Consider the following 14,077-nt stretch of genomic DNA (forward strand, 5'->3'; position numbering starts at 1 on the left):
GAGCTGAGACGTCAATGCAAAAATTATAGCCATGCGAGCTATCCCTGCGCTCAGCTGCTCAGAGAGTGCATACATGGCTTGTGTGACAGCAACAGCACACAGAAGCAGCAATGCAATGCAGTTAGCAATACAGCTGGGAGATAGGCAGCAAGGCAGGCACTGGTCCAGTGACTAAAATGATTCTGCCGTGAGCCAGCCTGCAGTGCCTCCAAAAGTGTCTGACTGCTACACATTAGCTCGGCTTGCTTTGCAATTACTCCAGTTGCCCCTGGGTGACTGTAGTGTGTTTTCGTGATTTGGTTTTATTTGGTTCTTTTCCTTCTTTTTTTCTTCCCCTCCTCCCCCAATCCCCCACCCCCCCCCCCACCCCCCCCCCTCGCCCCAGCGCGTCTCCTTCTCTCTGCTCCCGTGTCCTCCTCTCCAGGATGGCGGAAGCCGAGTTGCACAAGGAAAGGCTCCAAGCCATCGCAGTAAGTCAGTTTCATTTTACTTGCTCTTTTGTCCGTAGCCACGGACTGTGGAGGGAAGGGGGGATTCTGTCACGGTGTCTGGGAAGCACACGGAGAGCCTGGCTTTCGCGAAGTTGTGCATCGAGTTCTCCGTTCGGGAAATGAGTGGTTAAAGTCTGCTTTGCAGGATTTGGCGGAGAAAAGAGGGCTCTGAGGAAGAGCATTGAGCTGACACGTGCAGAAAGAAAAATGTGAATGCACAGTGGCACGCTTAAAAGATTGATGATGGAGAAGAAAAGAAGGAATAAGTGGGGAGGAGGGGAGATTGCGGGAGAAAATCAGTACTCTGCTGAAAAGATATTTTCTCGTGGTGGGAGCTCTAGATTAGCTGATGAAGAAAGAAGTTAAACAAAATGATCTGCTGCAGGGTGGCTTTTACTGCAGAAAATAATTATGATATTGCTAATTTTTAAGAAAATCAAAAACAAGCAGTGGATAATCAAAATTGTGTAATTATTTGAGCTTCTAGTTAAACTGTCACTTCAGCTCCATAGCTGAGCACATGCTTTGAGACAAATTCCCTGCTGAGATGCATCCTGCCAGGAGGTAAAGTCTTGGCAGGATTTTGCCCCATTTTAGTTAAAACTCCTGTTTTCACACTTAGTACCATTATTTGGAGTGAGCCATGGGTTCGACTAGCGCAGACCTCAGAGGTACATGGGCAGTGATATCTGGTGAGGATTCAGCCTGGGTGTCTAAAAACCATCATCTTGGCACACAGAAATTGCCAGTTCATCTTCCAGCACGGCACAGTCACCGTGTCAAAAGGCCTGTGTTTCGGTGGGCACTGCCAGTCTGCCAGCCCCACACAGCTTGTCCTTGTTCGAATGACACCCAGCTCTTCTTCCCTGTGGCTGAAATGTCGATGCAGCTGTGCCCGGTCCCAGGCGTGTGGCACAGTCCGTGCCGGGGACTGCACACCTGGAGGTCTGACGGGAAATGACAGAAGATGGCAGAGCCCACATGGGTTTTACAATCCCTTCTCTGGTTCCCCCAGTGATCAACAGATGCTTAGTGTTACTGTAGCCAGCAGAGATTACAGATTTCCTTTGTAGTAAAAGGAATGGCTGCTGCCGCTGCCGCTGCCGCTGCCGCTGCCGCTGCTGCTGAGCTATTCTACTACTATGTCCATGGAGATTTGAAGTAACCAAATGTAAAGCAAACAGTTTGGAGGGTTTTTTTCTCTCTCAAATATTTCCTGGGGGGGAAAAAAAAAAAAAAAGAGCAAATGGTATTATTTTGTAGGGGGAGGGAGGATACTATGGCTGTTTAATTTTCAGATAGAAGAAAGTAGATACATGTTTTTAAGTTAGTTCACAGTTGTCTGTCAGCATAGACATTGTCAAATCTCCAAATGGAAACATAAGAAACATTCCCCTAGAGGCAATCCTTGCTCCTGCCTCTGGTTTGGGGCTTCCTTACAGCAGAACCATACTGCAGAGCTGCTGTGCGCGTTGCTGCTGTGCATAGCTCTAGAAAACTTCTGTCTCCACATTAAAAAACAACAAATGGTTGGCATATTCCTGCTTCTTTTGACCGCCATGTAACGGAGAAACAAGTAGCATCCATTTCCACTCCTTGTGATGTGCTTAAAACTTTCACCAAAGAGTACATCAGATGCTCTGCTTCCTAGTACTTTGCATTTCATACCAATGTGGCCATTATGGATATGAAATCATCACCTAGTGTATTGTAGCTTTTTACAGTAAGTTTACGCTGGTATGAGAGAAAGCCTTGAGAATCTGGAGCATCATTTTTTATATAGATTTCCATCTTGGTTTCTATTTCTATTTTCTATTTCCAAATAAAAATTAGTATAGCAAGGCATGCAGTGAATTATATTGAAAGAATTTTACATCAGCATAAAAATATTCTGCTTTATTTTAGCTTGAGTGTGGGTCCATAAACTGACCTGTTTGCTTACCCACCCTGCAGAGCAACAGATTTTCCAAATAAGCTTGTTTGGTAATTTTTCTCCCGTGCCTGGGCTGCTGCAGATGTTTATCAGAATACAGAGAATTTTATTTCTAGTATAAGCTTTGCTCCATCAGGATGAATGACATGATGCAAGTTAGGCACTTCTCTTCTACTACCAGTTAGCTGAAATAAGTTCAGTCCTCAAAGTTGTATGGCCTTTCTTAGAAGGAGAAAAAGGTGGCATTCAGCTTTGTGTTCCCTCTGTTTTAACAAGCTGCAGTGTCTCACTCAGATTAGCTGCGGCTTACAGCAGCACTTTTCTGTGAAGCTGTTTGAATGCTAGGCATATAGGAAGAAAACCTTTTACCACTGGGTAAAGTGGTTTTACACACTGTTGCCTATATGTTTGTACTTGCTTCCATAACCACCACAGGAACTGAGTTTGTCAGGAAGGCAAAGTAAATTTGAAGTGTGCATCACTGAGTATTTAAGGAAAACAGAATCCAGTCATGGAAATATGAATATTTGCACCAGAAGGCTGGCGCCTTTGGAAGAATCTGATTTTGTACTTTGCTATTCTGAGTAATCACAGTTTTAATATATGCCTGTCTGGCACAGGGGCAAGTGTCATGAGAAGAGGAAAAAAGGGATCTAACTGTTAGGACATTAATCTAAACCTTGGTGAATATGAGTAGGCCACTTATGTTGCCAGCAGCAAGTACTTAGCCTCTCTGTGCCTTCATTTTCCATCTGTAAAATGTGAATAATGGACTTTTCCCATGTCTTGGAGAGCTGCTAGGGATGCTGCAAGCTGAAGAGAGCTTGGATGCTATGGTTTGCCAGGGTAAGAAACAGCTAACTAAGACTTCAAAAAATACAGTGATGCTCAAGGGAAAAAAAAATCAAAAAACTTAAATGTATGTTTGTAATATCATTGTACATGCTTAAGGTGTGATTTTTAATCTATTTCTAAAGTTCCTAAAATTCACAAACTGACTATAGAGGCTCAGAGCACTGTAACAGTCTTTGAGGAATGCAGAGATGTGAGACAACCACTAAAAAGTGAAATCTAGTTCCCCCTGGGAGGAAAACATATTCTGTGTCAAAGGGAGGTCATATGATCTGTTTTCTGATCTCTCTTTGAGTAGAGGCCACATCACATCTCCTCAGTTGGGTATCATGTGTGCCACAAACAGGTATTGGTAAACATTTCTGTCATGCCACACTGCTGTTAACATCTGTGGAGTCTCCTTCTTTGGAGGTTTTCACAACCCCCCTGGATGTATTCCTGTGCAACCTGAACTAGGGGAACCTGCTTTAGCAGGGAGCTGGACTATAAGATCTCTATGGGTCCTTTCCAACCCTTACCATTCTGTGATTCTGCCATTCCATGATTCCATTATCTGCTTGAGCTTGGCCCTAAGTCAGCACAACACCGATCTGCCACTCTGTGACCACCAGAGCCCAGCAGTGCCCATTCTTAACGCTGCAGGAAGATGCCTCACAGGAGGCCAGCAAGACGTTAAAAGAGGAGGATGGAAGCTGTCTTCCCTCTGAGTTTGTTCCCATAACATACTTAAGAGCTTGCATCTGCTCTTTTCCTGAAAGGGTGCAGTAGAGAAAATTTGGGGTGAAAAAGGAAGCATTTCTGTGGCTCTAGAAACTAGGCCTGCTGCAAGTTGCTCAGAAGTTTGGAATGCAAATAGTCCCAGAGGAAGCAGGCTCAGCAGCCAGGGGACAGGTGAGCTGAATTAATTTGTCACATTTCAGAGAAATAGACTGTGTGGCTCCAGACTTTACGATATGGTCCCCTTCTTTGTGACTACAGAGGTTGCCACCAGAGAGTGATCTAAAGACAGACAAAATGTGACTATTTTCCATTGCTTAGCTAGCAGCCATAAAGCTGGGAAGTGGGGGTGTTCACTAGGTAGCAGTGCATCTGGAGTACAAATGCACATATGACACATACAGTGCAGCCAGTATGTGTTACCCATAGATCAGGTGAATTAAAGGCAGTCTGAGGGACAGCACTGAGGAGAAAGCAACAGCAACAACCAGCACAGCAGGAGGAGTTCTGCAGGTTAAGGACATGTCTGGCCTACAGACACAAGTGGGAAACTACTGAAATGTGCTGATTTCTTAGCAAGTAGAAACAGCAGTAATGATGGTTACCACTTAGCAGCTCTGGGAGCCCATAACTCAGTGAAGCACTGAAAAACAATAATGATTGACCTTCAAGCAGCCATGTCAAAGATACTTCCTGTTGAGGTACCTGGCTTTTTCTCTGAGTATGAGTTTGTGAAGCTGAACGTGACATTACTCAAATGCCACCAGCTGTTTGGCTTAGTATGGCAGGACAGTGTTGTGTCAGTGAGGTGTTCCTTAGGTGAAGTAAGGAATGGCTAACTGACAGGTCTCAAAAAGTTGCTCTTGGTCAGGGAGATTGCTGAACAGAGCCTTGTTCCTTGAGAGCAAAGGCAGGGGAGAGCTTGTGGGAAGCAGCTTTTCATGGCTTGAAGATTATTTTTCCTGTATTGGTACCTTCATGTAAATGAAAAATCAAAATCAACGAGTTCCTCTGTGACTTATTCTAGGTGGTCCTGCTCTGGCAGTGGTGTTGGACTAGATGATCTTTCGAGGTCCCTTCCAGCCCTTAACATTCTGTGATTCTGTGATAATGTGCAGGTAACTAGAGAATGGTGGAGTGAATGCCACCACAAAAAGCAGTCCTGCAGAGCAAGTTGGATTATTTGGTAAATGAGGTCCTCCATTTAATGAAGTTCCTCACACCTATATACAGCTGCTGTTGAGGCCAGTGCACAGTGTGCATCCAAACAGAAGGGAGCACAGGGCCTGCACTGCAGAACAGTGCTCTGCACAGTGCAAGCTGTACTGTCTTTCACAAGAACTAGAAGAAGTATGGGAAGTAATTCAACAGGGATGAGGTGGGCATCCTCACCCTGCAAAGCAGATGAGTTCCACACCAGTTAAACCTATGAAGGTTTAGAGTGCTTCAAATGGGAAGTAGATGAATATGTTTTTACATATAGCGTTGCACTAATTTCTCAAGAAGCTTTTGAGAATGGTAATACAATTGTCTTTGGAAAGATAGTACCAGTACAGGTTCACAGTTGCTAGTAACCTAGGCATTCTGCATTTCTGAGTGAACATTCAGCAACTGCAAAGAGCATCATGTGATATCCATAAATTTCTGGAAATTTATAGACAGAAAAGCTAATATATCTTGGGGGTTTTCCCCATTCACTTGTTGTCTATTACGTCATAAAATTCAATCTGATGGCAGGTAGATCTTGTGTCAAAGGTCCTTTTACACCTCTCCACAATATTTGTCAGTCCTTCCAGAAAACATTGTTTCTGAAAATGAAAATCCCTGGTGTATGAAATCACATGGAAAGTTGTGACAAATTAATTTCGTCAACTAATTAGTATTGCTGTGATGACTTAATACACTAGGTTTCTATGTCTTCATTTAGGAAGTAAAGTTTTGGCTTTAAAGTTAAGGACATGATAAAATCTGTCTTCATTCAGTTGATTTCACACCTAAAGCCCACAGTGAAAACAAAAAGAAAAAAAAGAAAAGAGGCAACAAGATCTGGAAAGAGTAAACAGTCTGGGAGTTTTCCACTTGGAAAACAAGTGAGTGAGAAGTATCTGCAGAAGTCAGTAAGATCATGAGTGTTAAAGAGAGAGAAAGTAAGAAAATACTACTCATAACGTTTGGCACAAGAATAAATAAGTGTCTAAGGAGAGTAGTAGTTGTGAACAAAAGATTGTAAGTGATGTTCTATCTCAAATGAGTTGTTAAGCTGTAGAGCCCCTCTGTCCAGGATGTGGTGAGTGCTGAGCACATTTGGTCTTCAGGAGAACCTGAGCATACTTATGGATATCAAATCCATTAAGCACCTCCTCATTAGATATAAGTAATTTTTTAATTGCAAGTTACCAGAGGCTGGCAGAGAAGTTCTACATGTACTTGCCATGCTCCTGAGATCTTATGTTTTAGGCAATGTGGTAGAATGTAACGTGGGATGGATAGTCTGACATGATGCAGCCATTCTGTGTATACAGATGCATTCCTGGTGTAACCATGTCTTTAAATGCTTTCACGAGCATTTAACAAGCAAGAGGATCCTAGAGAGAGTCCTTGCAATTCATTGTGAGATTAATTTGAATATTCGTGCTACATAATTTAATCCAATTGTTCCATTCCCATTTTTCTCGTTATCCTATTTGCAATTGTACTTATGGCTCTGATTAATCACAGCTGTTCCCCGGACATCTCATTCCTCAGCAGTCCTAACATCCAAGTACCTGAAATACAAAATCCTCCTGAAGCTGTAGCTGTCCTCCTTTTATATTCTGAGCTGAAAGAACTTAAGGGCTAGTGAGACACTAACAGATTTCCAGAGTACTCTGTGGTGAGGAAGACCTGGTGGGTTAGGAAGAGTCTACATCCTGATGGAAGTATTTACAAGAGCAAACTAAATCAAAATGAGTTCTAAATTGTGAGCACATGATCAATCACTGAGATTCCTGTGAACCTGAGTGGAAATCACCCATGGGAGAGGAAGTGTTATGTTTACCTTTGCTGTAAAGGATGAAGAGAGGTTTCCCCGCACACAGATCTGCAGCTCTGCCTTTGACTGCAGCTATACCATGAGTCAGCTTCAAGGCAGACATTGCACAGGGAAAGCTGTGCAAGTACAGTTGCATCTTGTCTTGACTTCTAAAGCATATAAAACCCTCGGAGATCATGCACAGTGTTAAAAACGTTGTGGCCTTTGCCCATTCTCAAGCAAAAGCCAAAGAAAAATGCCTATAATGTCTGAAAACTTAAATCACTGTCTCGGTTTTTGTCTGTATTTTTCCTTTAGGAATGTTTACGTGACAGCAAGGGAAGCGGAAATATGATGAAAAAATATTGCTGTCAAGGTATTAGTGAAAACTAGGAACAAGTAGAAACCAGAAACCAACTTGCTCTTGAGAAATTTCTAGACAGTCTCCAGACTTACCCAAACTCAACTGTTTAAATTTAGAATTGTTTCCACAGCACATTCCTAGCCCTTAACACATCAACATCTCTTGAGCACAGATAAGGAGCTCAGATACTAGATTTTGTTTTGTGCTTTTCAAATTATATATTGCAAAAGATGAGAATGAGTGGAAAGTTTTTGTGATTTTGTTGTTTTTAAGTCTCTGGTAAAGTGAACTAGTTGTGACAGATTTACAGTTTTGGAAACTAAACAGCTCTAGCCTGGAGTGGGACTTTAAGAACAAATGTGAATGCCATGGTAGCAGCAAGGTAGATGTTCATGTGAAGTCAGAGGTGAGGCTTTGAGATTAAAACACCATGATAAAATTGCCATGATGGGTAGCTGGGAAGAGGGTAGGGTGGGGCTGAAGGGTATGCATGGCTGATGCTTTGTCTCTCCTTGAGCGCTCTTGCTCTTCCAGGAATCACTCATTTTATCTAACTCTATACCCACTTTATAATGTTTCATTCTTGTACAGAATGAGGTGTATTCTTTCATCACCTGAATCCTTACAAAGTACAATCACCAACAAGACAATGTATTTGGGAAAATGCAGGCCTGTGCACATGTGTAGTAAATTATGAGGCCTCACAACAATAATATTTAGTTTCTGAGCCTCTTCTTGAGTGAGTCGTGAGGAACTTTGCAAAGTTTTCAAAGTATTTATTTATTGACAGGGAAAATGAAGCTTGGTCAGGGGATTTATTTCACCAGCAAAACAAAGAGAGCCATGAATTCAATCACATGCTTTCGTATCTCAAATGGCACATGAGCACATACCTGGCCTGCACGTCCTGAGGCACTGTTTGGACTGAGGATTGCATTCAGGAGCAGGACTAGGGAGCACAGGGATACTACACATGCTTCTGGTCCTGATTTCCCTAGCATAGAAAAGCCTCCTCTGTTGTAAATTCTGATCAGAGAAAGCCATGTACTTCCAAGGGTTAACATCACCCAACAAGTCCCATGGCAGTGAAACAGGTGTGGTCTTTAGGCAACTGCACACCAAGACCTGTGTAGCTCTTGACGCATAGATGCTTTTTATTACTTAGCTGACTTCCAATGAAGTTAGGTGCTGGAGGCATGTAACACTTTCTTCTTCTTCACCAGTGAAAACAAATGCTCTCTGTGCACAAAAAAACACCACCCCAAAAACTAAAAACCACCAAAAAAGCCAAACCCCCAACAACAAATGCAGTTTGGAGAGCTCTTTTTGGAAGGAGAGAGACCTGCTGTCATCTATGAGTCTCTGCCTTTTTCAGACCGCTTGGAGCTCAGGTTGTTGTTTTAGGCAGTGCTGTGTGTATGTTAATTTGAGATGCTGCATCGTTTGTCAGGATCCACAGACAACAGTGAGCAGGGTGGGGCACAGCCCCTCTGCAATGCCTAATGATAGCAGTGCCGACATCTGAAGATTTGGGACAGCAGAAAGAGGGATGCTCAGAGTTTAAAAAATACATACCTTGACAGAAAGCCTTCAGTTTACCAGCACAGAGCTAAATTAAGAGTCCTTTCCAGCCTTTTGGGGACATGTCATTGTCATCTCTGCTTCAGCCATGTTCTTTTGCTACACAAAGTTACAAGCAGCACTGCAGTAGAAGGAGGTAACCTGGGCAGGTAATAGCTAAGGAAACCCTATAAAGAGGCTGAAAATTGCAGACAGAAATTAGGAGGCAAATTACCATGTAATTTATTGCTGGAGGAGGAAGAGCTGAGCAGCCTGTAATGCTCGCTGCAGTCACACAGCTGCAGCCCCTTTATGGCAGCAGAAGGAACGAGTGCAGAGCTGAGGTTACTCAGGAGTGGTGGTGAATGCAAACTGAACTATTAACCAGCTGAGTGCTGCATGCTGCAGTGCAGCAACAGACTGTCTGTCCTTTCCCAGTGGGCTTCCCAGTGGGAACAGGGTTGTAGAACATGTGCACACACACACTTGTTAGCCTCCCATGGAACAGGTCTGTGCTGCACCATGTGTTTGGACCTTGGAAGAGCTTCCACTAGCAACCATGGGCTTTTAAGGGATCCCTAGTCATCCAGCTGTTTCCTGTTTGGAGCATAAAGCAAGCATTTGGCATCTAAGGTGTCACTAAATTTATTGTAACTGCAGCATAGGGGACTGGATTGTCTCATACACTGGCTGTAGTACAAAATTAATGTCTTGGTTGTGTTGGCAAGTTCTGGTAGCTCTTTGCAGACAGGATAGTGTTTGGGAGTTAATCCTTTATCTATTTTGAATTCCTACCCACATTGTCATAAAAAGTTAGAGTCAGTTGTTAATCACATATTTTTTCCTAATAAACATAAGCATATGCACACGCTTGCCACACTTTAGAGATGAAAGATCTAGCAGAAGGCTGATTCGTTTCCCAGCATTTTAAGCTGCTTTTTTAAGACCACTCTTTGTGATGGGGAAAAGTGTTGAATTAGGATTGTACACAGGCTCATCCAAGCATCATAAGGAATTTAGTAAATTGCCCTGGTTAAGGAAGTAACTTCTAACCAGCCAGGAACAAAACCTAAACTCCAATAGAGACTCCTTCATACTTTCATGTTTGATACTTCATACTTCATGTTTTTCATTATGACTTTCCTAATTTCCAGGGAAAAAAAATAGTAGAATGTAGATGGTTTATAACTATTTTTGTCCTCATCATGTGTGATATTGCATACGATGCTGAGCAGAAGTTTTTATGAGATTAATGTGATACTGAATAGTGCAAGCCTTCTCTATGAGTTTCTCAGCAATTCACACAACTGAATATCTCACAGAGGAATTGTTCCAGAATCAATAAAGTTTCCCATATAGACAACTCTTTACGTTAATGATTTTTTATTTTTTGTCTGGGCTTTTAAAATGGTGTAGTAATTCATAAGTAAGGAGACAAGGTATGTTTTAGAGATAACTCCACTGCTGAGATGGAGAGGATGTATAACACTATTAAATTGGGGAGGACTGGTAGGAATTTCCTTTCACAACTCTACTACAGATTTCAGGTCGCTGTGAAGAATTACCCTCTGCATTTGTCTCCTATCTGTTGGAAGAGCATGGCAACAACCTTCCTTGCCTGAGAAGCCATAGCCCATGCAAGCAGTCCTGAAAAGCAGGTATAAGGAAACAAGACAGGTATTTTGCTTGTCCAAGTACCTGCAGCTCCAATTTCTACTGGCTTGCTCTGTAACACTGAGGGCAAACCAATGTCCTCACTTTAGGCAGGTAAGAGAACAAAAATAGTCCTTAGTCTCAGTTTGAAAACACGTGGGTTTCGGTGAAATAAATCCAGTTTCCATTGATGTGGATAATATTGACCATGTGATTGTGGGCAAGTTACAGGTGGCTGGTGGAAAGGCAGTAAGGTCCAAAAAGATTGAGTGGCCCTGGTTATGTATTGTCATTGTCTGTACAGATTGGAGAGTGGTTTAACTAAGCTCCATCCATGTGCCACCAAAGGTAGAAATGGTATTGTACTGTAAGCTTCTCTGAGCTGCTTTGACACCAGTGAGCTCACCAACTATAAAGCTACTCCTGCAGGACTTGCTGCACAGTTGATACTGTTGCCTGAAAGGAGCACACTGAGCTGGAGGAAGTTTCAATGGAGGAGGTTTCAGTGGATTCGTTTTGGCATTTTCACATCTCAGTCTGGGTGAAGCTATCAGGTGCAACAGTGACTGGAGAGCTGAAGCAAGAATACATATAATAGCAACCAGATGTCACAATGGAAACCTGTACCAAAGCGTGTCCAGCCTGGGTCTGACCTTGTTCCAGTTCTGGGCAGCATTTTGTGAACCTGGACCAATTAATGGATCTCAGTCACTGTATCTGTAGCCTGGGCTTCACTGTAAGGGTCTGTGAACACACATGATAAAAGATAATTTAAAATAGTACTGGTAGATTATTACCCTTTTTTCACATGATATCTTCAAAACAAATGAATGAAACTTAACACCTAATCTTAATCACTTGCTGGATACCATCTCGGAAGCAAAGATGATGGTAGGTAATCTAGTGAACATTACTCATCCAACATGGAAAAGGTAAATGTACTGGTATATATAGACAGGAATGACACCTATAATACACATGAAATGGTGTGTTTGTCAGACCTGTGAAGCATGTTGGTGTCCAAGAGAAACATGAGCTGGATGGAGAAGAGTCCAGGAGAGACAGGAATGATCAGAGATGGAGGAAGATTACTTCTGTGGGAAGACAGAATAAGTCAAGAGTTATCTAGCCTAGTGAAGAAACCACCAAGGTTTAGCAGATGTAGTTTAAGGATACAAAAAACTTTACGTATTTCTCCTAGAGTGGATCACCAGTACTGTCACTTGTGCCCAAATGTTGCTCAGTCACACAATGATAAGTAGCTCATGCATAATGGGTTCTTCTGCAGCCAATCGGTTTTCTTGTGATTCCAGGCCCAATGCTTCCCAGAGACTTGACAGGCAATGTATGGGTGCTTGGAGACCCAGGAGAGCAATGTAATCCAACCATAGTGAAATAAATCTTAGATTCGCTTGGTTTACTTTGCATTTTTAATAGGCTTAGCATGTGAGTAGTCAATCGCTGGAATTCAAATGTATTGGGTAACATGATCACATCTAAGAACATAAGTCTACCTCTTTTATTGTAGTTAGACCACCAGTCCCTCTACTATTCTTCTGCAGTAGAACCCTGTCCAGCTTCCAATTAAGTTAATAGTAATTTTGTTGCTGGATTCAGCAGTGAGAAGGAACAGACCCATATTGTCCTCATAAGTGTTACCACTATTTCTGACTATCATCTTAAAAAGTGTCGGATATGTGCCAAATCACACATCTAAATCAGACTTCCCAGGAAAACCAGTTATTAGACTGAAGGTAAATAGAGAAAGTGAGATTCACCACTCCTATAAACTTGACAGGTATGTGTTTTGCCATTCATCACACACTCTTACCAGCAGTAGGGAGGCCTCAGTTAGAAAGTGTCTAAACTCACCTATCAAAAGTTAAAATATTAATGTAAAAAAAATTGAGCAGATTTTAAACTCCACATATTCATGTTCATCCACAGGAGACAGTTTTGAGAGCCTGGGGCTCTTAACAGCCACTGCCCTTGACTTCTCTTGTATGTTACCAAGAGTCCAGATATTTAATAACCTTTGCTGAAATAAGCTTCCTATGTATTACCTGCACTTTATAAGGAGATGTGCTTTGATTGGAATCTTCCTTTCATCAGAAAGCTTTTCACTTCTCTGTTTCCTGTTACCAACAGGAAAAAGAAAAAGGATAGTAATAGCTTAATTTTCCCAGGAAGATGGCAGGGGGAGGAGGGGAAAGAAGAAGTACTATCAGTTCCAGGGAAACTATGTTTGTGATTTCTTTGATGATCCTGGAAGGTGTCAAACTGTGAAGGCTTAGCAAACTGAAACTTTCCTAATGCTTCAGCCTAAAATCAAAGGGGATGAGACCCCTGCCCTTCAGCTACTATAAAGTTATGCTACAGAACCAAATAAAGACAATACTGTCATTGAATTTCTTTTCTCTTTGACCAACCTAACATTTTTTCATCTGCCTCTACAAATCTGCAAAATCAACGCAAAACTTTACACTGAAACTTTGGATCATATCCTTAGTACATATGTGGGGCCTGGAAAATGAATCACACATACTCTATAAAGCAAAAGAATTGTCAAAAGCCTCTAGAAAACTCAGCTTCAGACAGATCATCTCTTTGTGTCTGCATTTCAACTTGTACATGCAAAAAGCCTTTCAGAAGGCATTAAGGTACGGCAATAGGTACCCAGAATATAGCATAGCCGTACAGGTTTGTCTTTATGTGTCTCTGTGTTTTAAGACAGTTCACATACTTTTTAAAAAACTGATCAGAGGGAGCTTTTGCTGCTGATGTGCTATTAGTTTTGTATTCCATTTCTCCTTTTTTAGTAGAACTTTTAGATTTAATGAAGTCCCACTTAAACCATGAACAATGAACAATTGGTTTGCTTGTGGATATATTGCTAAAGTGTTGTGTGTTTCCATGTGCAATCCAGAATTGCAGACGTTGGGTACTTATCAGCATGCAAATGTAGCAAAGCTGTTGACAGCCTTTTACTGTATTGTAGTAGAAATTACCTCCTGAATTCTAAACTGTTAAAAATGTCACATCGACCTGTGATTTAGCAACCTAGCTCATGCTTTTTAGAGCAATTTTGTTACCTTTACAAAACTAAACATAAAACTACTTTGGATAATTGAGAAATGTCACCAGTGATCTTGATTGGTCCAAGAGCTGTGATTTTTTTTACTGTGAAAGGTACCACTTTCTGAAAAGTGACTGCATACATGGCATTCAGCAGTTCAAGCTGTATTGTCTTTCAGAAGGTTACCATAGCGTATTCCATCTGCAAAATGTTGGATATGCTTTCCTTGGCTAAAAGGCACCAAAATAATAATTACGATCCTTCAGGGAATGTCTAAATTGTACACTGAAACACCTACATCTGTACAAAGATGCATATCTGGCTTTTGGGTCTGTTCTGTATCCAAAAACTATCCTCATTGTGGCAAATCAGATGTTTATTGAAATGGTTTTACAATAGATATCAAAAGTAATGGAAGCAA

At 41.8% G+C, this 14,077-nt stretch overlaps 1 protein-coding gene across 1 annotated transcript in view; it reads left to right on the forward strand.

Annotated features, from left to right (window-relative positions):
* The first annotated feature begins 391 nt into the window (after nucleotides 1-391).
* PALM2AKAP2 (PALM2 and AKAP2 fusion) overlaps nucleotides 392-14,077 on the forward strand; it is a 264,450-nt gene continuing 250,764 nt past the window's right edge. The window contains exon 1 of the mRNA XM_062017385.1: nucleotides 392-470. Coding sequence (XP_061873369.1) covers nucleotides 426-470 — 45 coding nt within the window. The 5' untranslated portion in view covers nucleotides 392-425. The remainder of the gene's footprint in view (nucleotides 471-14,077) is intronic.

Source organism: Colius striatus, chromosome Z, assembly GCF_028858725.1.
Source record: "Colius striatus isolate bColStr4 chromosome Z, bColStr4.1.hap1, whole genome shotgun sequence".
In the NCBI taxonomy this organism is placed as follows: domain Eukaryota; kingdom Metazoa; phylum Chordata; class Aves; order Coliiformes; family Coliidae; genus Colius; species Colius striatus.